The sequence below is a fragment of the Tyto alba genome, unplaced genomic scaffold, assembly GCF_018691265.1.
Source record: "Tyto alba isolate M040663 unplaced genomic scaffold, T.alba_DEE_v4.0 Super-Scaffold_29, whole genome shotgun sequence".
Taxonomy (NCBI): Eukaryota; Metazoa; Chordata; class Aves; order Strigiformes; family Tytonidae; genus Tyto; species Tyto alba.
The window spans coordinates 4,934,289-4,947,082 of NW_024881303.1; the positions used below are offsets into that span (position 1 = coordinate 4,934,289).

At 42.8% G+C, this 12,794-nt stretch overlaps 1 protein-coding gene across 8 annotated transcripts in view; it reads left to right on the forward strand.

Moving 5' to 3' along the window:
- FBXO34 (F-box protein 34) overlaps positions 1-12,794 on the forward strand; it is a 44,341-nt gene that overhangs the window by 15,601 nt on the left and 15,946 nt on the right. For 3 of the 8 annotated variants that reach the window (XM_042799027.1, XM_042799028.1, XM_033009782.2), the window contains one exon: positions 12,471-12,670. In XM_042799027.1, coding sequence (XP_042654961.1) covers positions 12,594-12,670 — 77 coding nt within the window. In that variant the 5' untranslated portion in view covers positions 12,471-12,593. The other 5 variants (XM_042799026.1, XM_033009778.2, XM_033009779.2 and 2 more) reach the window with 4 other exon arrangements.

Sequence of the window (12,794 nt, forward strand, 5' to 3'; positions counted from 1 at the left end):
GGACGCGATTCCATTGCTCATATCGACGGATGGGGAGACTGAATGACTTTTGCACAATGCAGTATTTTATTTGCATGCTGTGAGCCGTTTAACAAGTGTGTGTGCTAAATGAAGCATTCCCACTTTCAGTTAGCAGCTGACGCACCCTCAAAATAAAAAAAAAAAAAAAGTGCCTTTAGGTTGAACAGTGGGGTTTTGAGGGGTGACATTGTGCTGTGTGTTTGAGCAAATGGTTGGTCGTGCCAAGCCTGAATGTTAACTTGAAATGCTGTGGGATTCAACGAATAACCAACTAAAACTCCTTCGTACTGAAGTAATTTTTGCTCTTCTCTTCACTTTGTGGAATAAAAGCTGTTATAACGCAAGATTTGGAAGTAATGTAATTGTTTTAAATGTTCAGTGTCACAGGAATTGAGGATATTTAACAGAAACTGGCATTTCTTATAGCAGTTTGGTTGTCTCCCAGGACAGGAAGCTGTAGAGTGTTTAAAAAAAGAGGCAGGGAGGGAGTTTTAACAATCCTCTCTCTAAATCAGGATGCTTGAATTCTGTGCCTGGCCTTGAGCTGAAAGGACTGGAAGCTGTGCAAGATTCAGTGATTCACGCTGCTCTGCAGCAGACAAGAAGATAATGGTGATGGACTATCAAGAAGGCAGTCTTGCTAAAGAGAGAGACTTTGTGATACAGTAAAGGGGAAGGAAGTCTGGAGAACTTAGAAAACGAACAGATGTTTTTGGAGGTGGGGAAAAACTTAACTGTCCATGTAGTTTGCTCTTGCAGTGCAGCCAGCAGAAGGAACTTGATACCAAACAAAAGTAGGCACACCCAGGATTTAGCCCAGGGATCCTGGAAAGCTGCTCTTCGGTGCCGTGATGCTTTTCTGTTTGACAAATACCTTGTACAGTGACACCTCGCAGAGGCAGAAGTGAATAATATTAGAACCTGTGAATTTGTGCAAAGGTGCGTGTGAAAGAGTTTGGAGGTGCTTGATGCTTCTCTTAAACAACAACAAAAAAATTCTTAATGGATGTATAAAATAATACTCAAAGCAGGAAGCCAAGAGGGATACTGTTCCCTGAGAAGGAAGTAATGACAGAAGATGCATTAAAAAAAGAGGGAGAGGTTGCTTGTAGGGTGTGTTTATGGACTGTGATGACTGGAAGTGTGATAAAACAGATTGTTGTTCCTCTGTATCAAAGTATGAGTGGCAATGATTTTTCAAGTTGTTGAAACTTGTATCCAAAAAAAAAAAATATATATATTTTGCTCTTGCTAATAGGTTAATCCACTGTAATTGACTGTGAAATAAACCTGGGGGAATTTTCCCATCTGTATGCGATGCACAGCCTCTTTGCTGTTTACTTGGCAACTGCACCTTCAGATAATTAAAAGCTGTTTTTTGAATCCATTTTTATTTCAACTCTTATTTTTTTGCATCTTGCTACTTCTCTGAGAGCTGCCAGTCAGTCTTCTGGCTAAGGTGTAAAAACCAAGATAATGTGGTTTTAGTAAAGGAAAACTGCAGATGAATCTTTTTACTTTTTTAAAAAAACAAACCACAAAGCCTACAAAACTAGGTGAAGGTGTGAGGCTTTAAAATATGCACATCACTGCTACACTTTGAAAAATAATTTAACTTTCCTAGTCCAGCATGGAAAACGGTAATTTCACTTTGACTTTCTAAGATCTTATGCCACTTGCCACAGTAAAATCAATAACCAAACATCCATGGCTGCCTTTGCTTAGGAAGCAGTTGTAATAACCCAGAAATTACAGTTGTTCAGCACAGGGGTCCTCTGGTTTCAGCACATAGTTTCATTGCTCTGTAGTGTTTTGAGAGGCTGAAGGGTGGGATGCGGCTACAATGAATTTCCAGATTCCTAACAGTGTGAGGGACTGTTTTTAATAGTGATGATAAAAACAGCTATTCCCAGTTGGAGGTTAGTCAGTGGTACAATTATCAGAGCTATGAAATAGTGCAGAGATGGCTTGGAATGGAAAAACTAAGGCTTGGAACTTAGTTTCTTGAGGGAGCTGTTTGAAACTATTTCCTGCAAGCTCACAGAGAATTAGTAAGAGATGTTAAATGGTGAGGGAGCAAGCTGATGGGGCTTGGTGATTACTTCGGTCACTTAGTTTTCAGGCTAGCAAACCTCAGCTGGCTTTTGGGAAAGGGATTTGGTAGCAATTTGTTGACGAAAGCCAGCGTGGTGAGTAGGAGCTCTGGAGCTCTCATGTTTGATTTGTAAGGTTACGGTCTTCTGCTGTATGGTGTGCTCACACCAGCTGCTCCGCTGGGGAGCCTAAAAATGTGCTGAGTATTTTCACAGTAAAGTAACAATCCCCAGCTGAAAATCTGGTTCACTTAAACCATACGTTTTAAAACACAGTTGTGGGTACCTTATTTTCTGCTTAGTTTCTTGGTGATTTGGTGGTTCTTATTCATATTTTATCAGTTTTGTCCAAGAGGAGGAAACCCTAAAAAGAGAACATTGATTGTACTGGGGGTGGCAGCGGGGAATACTGAGATAGATAGCAATAAATATATTTTTCCTTTTCTGTCTTGCTTATAAAGCTGTTTTTGCACCAATAAGTCTAAAAGTGTTACGAAACAAGCCTGAATCTGATGTTTTCAAGTGAACTTTTGGAAAAGTTGATACTTCTGAAATGATCAATAACCTGGAAAGAAATGCACCAGAATTATTTCTGGTGTCCTCTTGTAGGTCTGTGCTGCTGAACTTTGAAAATGAAACATGAAAAGGGAAGGATTTGCAGCAAAAGTTCTCACAGTTAGCTTCTGCACTCTCAAGTGCTTTGTTGTCCCTTACTGAAATTTTGATGCTATTTTGGGGCCTTTCTTTTTCCTTTAAAGAATGAATTACAGCAGAACTCATGCTATGCTTGGAATATCTGAAAATTTAATTGTGTTAGTTGCTAGGTGTATCAGCTACAAAGGTGTGAAAATATAAAGCTATTTTTTACTTGAAGTAACTCCAGGTTATTAGCGGGGGAAAAAAAAAATCTTTAAAAATGTAGCCAAAAAAATGTAAAAGATCGACAGAATTGCTACGTTTCAAAATTAGCTTAGATTTTAAACAGTCCTTTGAAACAGTCATGTAAGAAGATACTGTATTTAATGTTGGTCTCTACTGCAGTTTACCTGCCAAAACCCCAAGCTTATCTGTAGCTGAGTTAGTTCAGCAGAAGATGTTCTGTGTATGTTCTTCTAAAAATTTGTATAAAACCAAGCAGATACTTTGGCTGGGAAAGATTTTTAGCGTGTACTCCTGCCTGTCTTCTGTCTTCATCTTAAGCAATTTAGCTGTAGCGTGTCACTGGTCACAAGCCCGTGCTCAAGTGTTCAAAATCCTTTCTGGTCTCTTTGAGCAGGTTGTGTAGTTTGCAAGCTGCAAAGCAGTTTAACGGTGAGAAACATCCTCTGCATTCAGGTGCTGTTTACTGGATCGTTCACCTGCATTTGTGCGGCCCCAGCTCCGCTCCCTGATGTGGTGTTTCCCCCCGGAGCCTGCTCCTGCTGAGCTGTATGTGCTTGGATGAGCTCTGCTGCTTGATGGCTACAAGTGCCTGGTTCTGTATGATGGATAACGAGGGGGTCTTCTTTGATTGCGACGTCGTGCCACGTGCTGTTGTGAGTCTCGTCTGCAGTGCTGTGTTACTCCTTCTGTAACTGGTTTGGATTATGTCTTTATTTTGCTGGCTTCGACACCCTGCTGTCCTGTTTCCTTGCCACGCACGTGAATGACTCCGTGCAGCAGGCCTGGAGCTGTCAGAGGCACGATAGCACAGTGCACGACAGTAGGCAAAAATTATGCTGCTGTGGTGAAATGATGGGGCCTCGTCCTGCCTGTAGTGAGCAAATGTCTCCGGCACCGTGACAGATTAACCCTCTAACAAAGAGTGAAGATTGGCAGCCTTTGATGTGCAGTCTAGTTGATAATGTACGATTCTTGGGTGTGGTGTCAGTTAAATAGCACCAGCACTTAATGGCAAAGTCAGAATAGCTTTAATTTTTTTAGATTTTGTGAAGAACTGTGTGGTGAGTTAGCTTTGGCCAACAACCAAGCACCCACACAGCTACTCACTCAGTCCCCCTCCTCAGCAGCACCAGGGGGAATAAGTTTAGAGAGTTTAAAGGTTGGGATTAAGTCAGGGAGATTACTGATTGCTGTTGTGGACAAGACAACAAATAGTTTATTGCCAGTTAAAATAGATTTGAGTAGTGAGAAACAGATAAATACTAAACCAACACCTTTCCCATTTCGCTGCGAGGCGATTACCTGCCCAGCCAGGGACCTCCTCCTCCCTATCCTTTGCTGATATTGATGGGTTTTTTCCCCCCTCCTCTCTCTCCCCCAGGTGTTCTTTGCCCTTTTTTAAATATCTTTCTGCAGTGGTGCCAGTGGTTTGGCTAATGGGCTCGGCTATGTCCTGCTGTGGCTCATGGTAGAGCTGTCTGGGAAGGGTCTGGGGCAGCCATGGCCTCCTCTTGCAGAGGCCATGTTAAAACCTGGCACTAATTAATGAATTTTATTTTATTTTTTTTGGTCTGAGATTGTAGCCTGTTCTTCGGTTGCTTTTTGTTTGGTTTTGTAAGATACCACTGGAAAGGCCAGTGAATCCGAAGCTTGTTGAGAGGGTGTGGGTGGTGGTGTGTCTTGTTTGTTGGTGGGTGGGTTGCTTTTAAATGCTCCTAATGAATCTGTTCTGTTGGAAGTTTTCTGTCCTCAGCAGATACAATGATGCACTTTGTTATAAAATGTTCTGTGAAAAATAGTTTGAGCTTCCTTTTAAGTGAAATCTTCCCTGAAGTTGGGTATACTTAGTATAACTGTTTTCCTAACTTTACAGAGCAGATTTTTTTTGTAAACTGCTGACCTATAAATTTGAAATTTCAGCGTTCAGCATTTTGACATTATTCTTGCAAGATGAAAGATAGTTTTCTGTGAAAGCATAACATTGGGGCATCATCAGCATCCTCGTTTTAAACAACAGTTTGAAAGGATTATAAGATTTCACGGCAAATCGTGAGACGTTGATGCAAAACATTGTGGAAGATCCTAGTGTGTGAAAACAGGGTGGATTCAGGAGTAAGAGGAAAATGTGAGCATTTTGAATAACAGAAATACTTGCGACTAACAACACAGTTACTTCTAAAATGTCTATTTTGAGTAGTGTTATATTTAATCTAGTGTTTGTGTTGCTGAGCGAGGTTTCTGGTAGTTGAATTTGGTTTTGGGGAGACCCCTAGGAAAAATTTGAATGCTTTGGAGATTCCTAGTGTACATTATAATCTCTCAACTCTGCAGTGGGTTGGCAGAATGAATCCATGTGGACAAGATGATGTTGTTCTGCTTTCAGTCTTTTTTTTTATGTGTGTGGTTTTTGTCTGGTGGCTGTTGTTTTGTGGGTGTTGTGTTTTGTTTTTGGGCCTGCCTTTTGTTAAAAGGGATCCATGGTGGTATAGGACAGAGAAATCCACAACATAACCTTTTGGTTAAAGGGTAAGATTCCACAGAAGTAAGCAAAAATGAATTACCTCTTACTCTGCTAAACTATTTGGGCTGGACTTAAATGATTAGGGTGTATGGTGTGGTTTCTGAAAGGAGAACTGTTGGCCCAAAGGCTGGTCCAAACCAGTTACGGCTTTAACTGGTTTATATGGCTCTATTTAATTCAGTGAATTAAATTTCAAAGCTGGTAAACTTAGTGTTTAACATTGGGTCACCTGCTGTGGGGTTTTCCTTATTAGCAAAGTTCTGAAGAAGGAACTGTATTTATTTATTTACTGGATATTTAGAAGTTAGCTGTCTGTTTGCTCTTCTACTTTAGAAGCCATTTAATACCCCATGGAGAGGTGTACGGAAGCAATTATTACTGTGCAGTGTGTGCCAGGGTACAGGGGGACTTCTTGCCTATGTAGTGTCAAGTATGAGCTTTTTGGTTTCCTGATGACTTATTACTTTGTCAGTACATGCCAGTAAAATAGCCAGTCCTATGCTGGAGTACATAGATTCAAAGATGTGCTTGTAATCAGAAGAGTATTGCAAATGGGTTTATTTTCACTGTGTGAAGAGCTGCCACAAAACAGGCAAAGGAAACTTTAAGAGTTAGAGTGGGTCGTTATGCTGTGCTGCTGGGTAACTAAAACTACTATGGACAAACTAGTGAGTAATTACTGTCAGGGAGGCCGTGTGGTGGTCAATTTATTAGCTGTTGCAGCAAAAACGAATCTACCAAATGTGTGCCAAAATGAGTCAAGTGGACCTCTTCAGCCAGGATCCCTAACATCCGCAGGCGAAATAGGGTGATGAAATTATCGTTGACAATCTTAATCTGCCACGTCAGCGTTGTAATAATAGTCAGGATTTTCTTTAGCAAACTGACGTTGCGTTCTTGAAAAAGATGTGGTGGTGGTTCTGGCTGATTTTAACTGGCTTTCTCTAAAGTGGGACAGGTTGGCTCTCTATTGGCATTCAAGCTGGTCTCTCATGTAGGCTCTCTGGATTTCTGTCTCAGGTGTTTGTCCTAAACCTCCCCTTTAAAGTCAATTCTGCATCTTGCAGTCGTTTCCACCGTTCTTTGCATGTACAGGAGCAATCCAGCGAGACCTCAGCCTTGCAAAACGAGGGCACAACGTCTCCAGAGCTCTGGGAGTGCTTCTCTACTATTTTTGGAACCAGCTCTATTGCTTCTATAATAGGAAGGCTTCTGGAAGGTTTCTCCTTCCCCTCGCCTCAAGAAAGTAGCTTTTCAGCCGAGCTTTCATTAATTCAGAATCTGTGTGGCAAAACAAATCTAGTTTTATACACTAAATAATTCAGACGTGGCTCATGGATCACGTGGCCTCGAATGCCCAGCAGTGCAGGGAGTATCTTTACCCATGCCCTGTAACCCGAGGACGCGGCGGCTGTAGCCCCGCTCAGGGGTGTTCAGCTACCCCCGATTTGTCATTCGGGGCACGCCATAGATTATGTGGTGACAAGGAGTGCCAAAGTAGGTGGTAGCTTTCTAGAAAGTGGAGTAATGTGTGATCTGGATGCGTTTGTCACCAGCGCTGCAGCAGCATTGGCAACTAAGGGATTTACTGCTTTTGTTTTCCTCTTGGATCAAGCAGAACAAATCTAATGAGCCAGTTCTTAACTTCTTCCCAGTTGAGCAGCGGATGATGTCCTTACCCAAATTGTGCAAGACAGCTGAAACCTTTCAGGAATAATTGAACAAAGGAAACACTTGTAATATTATTTTTTTCCAGTATTAAAATACAGGGTTAACAACATGAAACGAAGCTTATTTTTTCTTTAGTTTCTTTTTCCCTTCTGAGATTTTCCTTTTGAGGGGAGGGGGACGACTTAGTCCTTCCACTGCTAACCATACCTACAGAGAGAGCGTGAGAGCTACAAATTTGAAGCCTTTCATTCTTTATTGACATGATCTTGGAAGGAAGACAGGTTCTCCCTGTAGTGCTTCATTAGAATAAGCATTTCATATGCTTATCGGTCCAGCCAGTAGTGCTGTTCGACAGCAGTGAGGAGTCAAACGTTGCCTTGGAGCCCTACACACTCATTTTCCCGTTTCCGAAACACTCTGTATTTTGCACACTGTACATTCAAAAGTGTTCCTTTCAGCTGGCTTGAAAAAAAAAAAAAAGCTAAAAACTACTTTGTGGCAGACACCTTTCCTGGCACAATTCAAGGTGTGGGTTCAAGACAGCTGAATCCAGTCTGAGTTGCTGGGAACCTCGTCCTGCTGGGCTTTGCTAGTGCCTGCCAGGCCTGGGGGTAAGTGGGCTCAGGGAGCTGAACTCTTCTGGGTTAATTTTCTCTTATTTCAACTCCCTGAGCTGCATCAGCTGCGAAATCAGATGGATACCAGTGCTGATAGAGGGGAAAGCGTGGAACGTCTGGGAGGAAGAGAGGGGTGAGACCCCAGCATGGCAGGAATTACAGTGACTGAGCAGCTGTGGGGCTGTGCAGTGTTTCAGAGCAACCATATGCTCTCTGCTGTCATGGATGCCCAAGCTCAAATTTACATGGGAATCTTCACATTTCAGTGAACTTCTACGTCTGGTGTTATTCAGGGTTCACAGAGCACGGATTGGGAGCTTGGTGGAACCTTGAGAAGGGCTGGAGTGAATTTGGTGGGGAAATGAGCCAAGGGTGATGGTAATGAGTTCCTGCTGCTTGGCCAGCTCTGATTCCTGGTGCCTAGAAGTGGCACCAGCAGGTTTTGATGTGTAAGTAAACACCCCATTTATTCCTGCTGGAACCCCTGTGTCAGCTTTACTGCTTTTAGGTTAGATAACATCAGATCTATGTGAAGTGTTACGCATCTTTTGGCCATCAAGCAGAGGGCAAGCTGAGCACACAGGTTTTCACAAGGCAGGTGATGTCTGTGGTGGCTCCTGTAGCCTCCTGCTGCAGATGAAAAGGCCAAACTGCAGTACACTAGGACTCGGAGAATCTCATCTGATTGCAGTTATTAATCTTTGCATCTCTTAATGCCTCCTGAATTGGATATAGTGTCTTTACTAAATACCCAGTTTCATGTAAGGGTTTGTTGCCAGCTGCAGGTGGTGGAAAAAACAAAGGTGAGGTCACTCTGAAACTCTTTGTAAGACAGCTTTAGTTAAAATGTGCTTGTTTTATCTTACTTTGCTTAAGACTGTTCTATTAAATAAAGAAGTAAAACTTAGCTGGTGAACTCAAAAGGTCATTTTTTAAAGTGTTTAAAATAGGTAGATATTACATGAAGAACAGTTAGAAAGGAAGTTGTTTTTAAGAGGAGCTGGTGTATCATTCTTACTGTCTGACCTAGTCTGGGAGCCACTGTGGATTGCTGGTTGTTGCCATGAAGTGGGAATGTTGTGACTAGGGAAAGCTTTCTGTGAAAGCCTCTTTCTTGCTCAGGAGATCCTGCTGCTGTTTGGGGAGGGAGGCAGGGCTGGAAGGATGGCTAGGCTGGGAAATGGCAGAATTGCATGTCTAGTGAAATATGCTTTTAGAGACAAGTATCATGTAATAATCTAAACTTGAGTTCAGTGGTGTGAGAATGTTCATGCAACCCTGTTCTTGCAAGAAAACAAAAACCCACATGGAGATCTCTATTATAAGGCCTTAGCACTAGCTCTTCTTTTAATTTAAGGACTACTTGTCCCTTATAATGACTGTTTTTTGGTACCAACTCTTCTGAGTTCCCCTCTGAAATACTTGCCATTGATTTCTTCCACATCCTGGGTTGTGCTGATGCTCTTTGCCCAATCGATCCAGTACGATGGCCCTGCAGAGCATCCTAAAGCCAGCCCTGCGTGGAGGTGGGATAGCCAAATGTGTCTTTACCAACAGTGTGTTCGCTGCTCAGAACCAGTCCCGAGGCCACGGCCTCCCTCCTAGAGAGCAAAATTTTCTGAGAGGATGTGCCCATCCTTCAAACTTGTTTATCAGTTACTGTTGCTACTGTTTAAAACACACTTGCTCTTTCAGTAAAGCTTTAGCTATTAAAATATCAAAAGCTGTATTGTATTGCTGCACAGATGAAGAGACCTTGACCCTCCCACTCCCCCCATCCACGCTAGTTGAGTTAATACATTTGTTTTCCTAAACTGCAGCAGCATTCAAAACTGATGATAAGACAGGGAGTTTTGTGGGACCACTCAGCGAACTGCTGTCCGTTGCTGGGAGGACGTGATGCTTACTGCTGCCAAAATCTGAGTCCTTCCCACATCTTATGCATGAAGGCATATGTTTGGGGGTGGTTTCAGAAAGGGAGAAAAACACGATTAGGTTTTTAACTTCCTCTTCTGTTTTGTTTCTCTGTGCATCTGCATTTCAGTTTTCAGGCTGTACCCAATTCTGTGCAAAACTAACAAATCAGCTGAAGCACCTACTGATAAGGATCAGCCTTGGTAAAGAAACACACTGTGGTAGTTAAAAGGCAGTAAGTATCTCTGTGCTAGCTTGGATACTGATTTTTTTCCTTTTTTCCCCCTCCCTTTTTTTTTTTAATTCACAAGCACAGCTTTTTACTACTTACACAGTAGAAATTTGTCAGTAGCTTGCTTGTATTAATAGTCTATTTTAGCTCTTTTCTATAGCCCAGCAGCTAGAGGAGGGGAAAAAGCATGCTTTGTGTGGAGCTGCGTTTGGATCTGTGCGGCAGTGCCCATCTGAGCTTCTCCGTGTCTATTTTGTCAGCTTTTGCTTCCCTCTAGTAGGTGCTGGTCCCTTCTTAAATGCATGACATCCCTCCATACTGATGCCTGTGCTTGGATCGGGGTCGTGGCTGCCTCTGACTCGAGCCAGCTTGCTTGATCGTTTTGCCTCTTGAGCTCTTCACTACAAACAGGATGATCTTTCGGTTTCAGATTTTTTTTTTTCTGTCTGACTTTTTATCGTGTACTTCTCAATTAATCTGCAAAGGAGTAGGACTAGGACAAAACATCTGGTGTTCCTAACCAGGAGTACACGGAGAGAGTTCTAGCTATTGAAAAAGTGACTGGCATTCTTGAAATGGTATGGTTGCATTTATTTGGGTGTGTATATAATCATGTTTCTGTGATACAATTCCTGCTGCGTCTGAAATGTTAGTGTCAGTAAAGCCAGAAGGAAAGCCAGACAAAAGCTTGGATAAAAGTCAGAATTTCAGTGGTGCCTCTTACTGATGGTTCATGGGAAAGTAATGATTTTGTTTAACTTTTGATTTTCATGAACCACTAGGCATATGCTTTTTCCTTGGTGAATTATTGTTTGTGAATATATATTTTTACAACTCACAAAACATCAGGAATGGGTGAGTTTTGTGCCTAGGTTTCACTTTTGCAGGTAGGTCCTTGTTGTAAGCTCCGGGTAGTCTAATGAAAATAGTGTTTAACTACAAAGCTTCAATTTTTGCTCCTGTTAACCACGGCAGCCTAACTCCTTGTCTTTCTGAATTCATGGAGTAGAAGGCAAACTCTCATCCGCCTGCTCTGTCAGTGCCATGCCTCAGTCTTCCCCATCCAACACATTTCTCTGCCGTGTGTAGAGCTCAGCAGAGATTTATTCATGAAGACTGGAATGTGTTTATATAATATTTTATATATTATTTTAGGCTCCTGCTTACTCAAATGTAGGCAAATGATTAACCTCTCATTCACCATCACTAGAGGAATCGTGAAATTGCTGTAGCAGACATCAAGTCAGCTGGATCTAAACCAGTTTCTGTTTACCCTGCCTGGAAAGTCATCCTTCATCGCTTTCTTGGCGAGTGTGGCTACCAAGTTAGAGCAGGCTTTCCAGGCCAGGAGTGTTTAGTGGCAGTGGTGAGTTGTAAATCATGTTGATCAAGCACTGATTAACTGAGCTGTGCACAGGTAGGTGCTCCTCTGCGTGGGAGTTTCCTCTCTGGCAGGTGTTGTGAAAGAGGTGGTGTGAGAGGCTCTGTCTCTGCGAGAGCTTGGCTGTGGCCAGCACAAACCTCCAGCGAGTGCCTCTGCCAGTCTGCACTGTGAAATGCTGCCTGAGGACAGGGCAGCGGTAGGAGCGCTGGGCAGAGCTGCTGAAAAGGAGAGAACAACCTGCTGCGCTGAATCAGAAATCCCCTGGGGACACAGCTCTATAGTTAGCATCTTCAAATGGCATTCCTTTATTACAGCATCATTGTGCATGGTCCTCTAGAGAGGAAGCAAACAATCTTTAAAACAATCTGCTGGCAACTCAGGCTTGAGTATTTGAGATTTTCCAGGGCCCTTCTGCTGTGTCATTCTTTCCTTTTATGTTCCCACTCGAAGGTGGTTGTTCTTTCACCATCAAAGTATGTTAAAGCACTGGTGATAGCGTCTACTCCAAGGACAAGGCGTAGAAGGCAGCAACCTAGTACGGACAAGATATACTGCAGAACAGTTTTGTTTTGGTGAAATCGGCTGTCTTATCTGCGTGATGCAAAGACGGGGCAGTTTTTGCAAGGTTTGGAGGCTGCATGGTGGCATGTTTTTTTGTCCTTTGTGAAATCTGCCATGTTATTTTGATTAGAATGCTAACGTAACTCCTGGCAGCGTCCAGTCTTACTGCTAGCAGCTATTTCCTTCCAAAGCTTGATGCGGTGCTAACAAGCAGAAAGATTTTTGTATGTCCTGTTTGCACGGAGCTTGGAGGACAGCGTGTTCCACGGGAGGTGCCAGGGTAGTGCTGAAGTCGTATATAAGGTGAGGAAGCATTGTTTGTGCAGACAGGCTGTTGTGTGGGGCGTTAATTTGTATTTTAACAGTGTTCAGACACTCCAGCTGCAATAATGGCATGATGATGTTCTTTTGTATTTATATATTATTTTATATATCTGCATGTGTACGCATACATCGCTGTGTGTATATGTATTTATTTTCTCTCTCTTGGGGAAGAGTCCTTGTCCTGATCACCCGTGCTTCGATCACTGCTGTACTCGGACGTGATCTTCTTATGTACCTCTTGCTTGTTTAGTTCCTAGGTGGCAGAGACACGGTGAAGCTCTGTGTGGGGCAAGGAGAGCTGATGGGGGAGCCCTGTGCGTAACCCAGGATGGACTGGCTGTGACGGCGTGCCTTAGCTGGGGAGGTAGTTACGATGAAGAGTTCCTGCAGAGCTGGCCTCCACAGGGAACCGCTGAATTCCACATCCTCCACCTTCCATCAAGTCAAACGGTAGGAACAGACCAGCTGGTCTGCCTGTAGTTAAGTATTTAGCACAGATTTAGCCTTCTTAGTTTCCTATTGTCTTGTGTGTCACTCAAACGTTTGGTTTAAATTCTTACTTTCAGATAGTGTT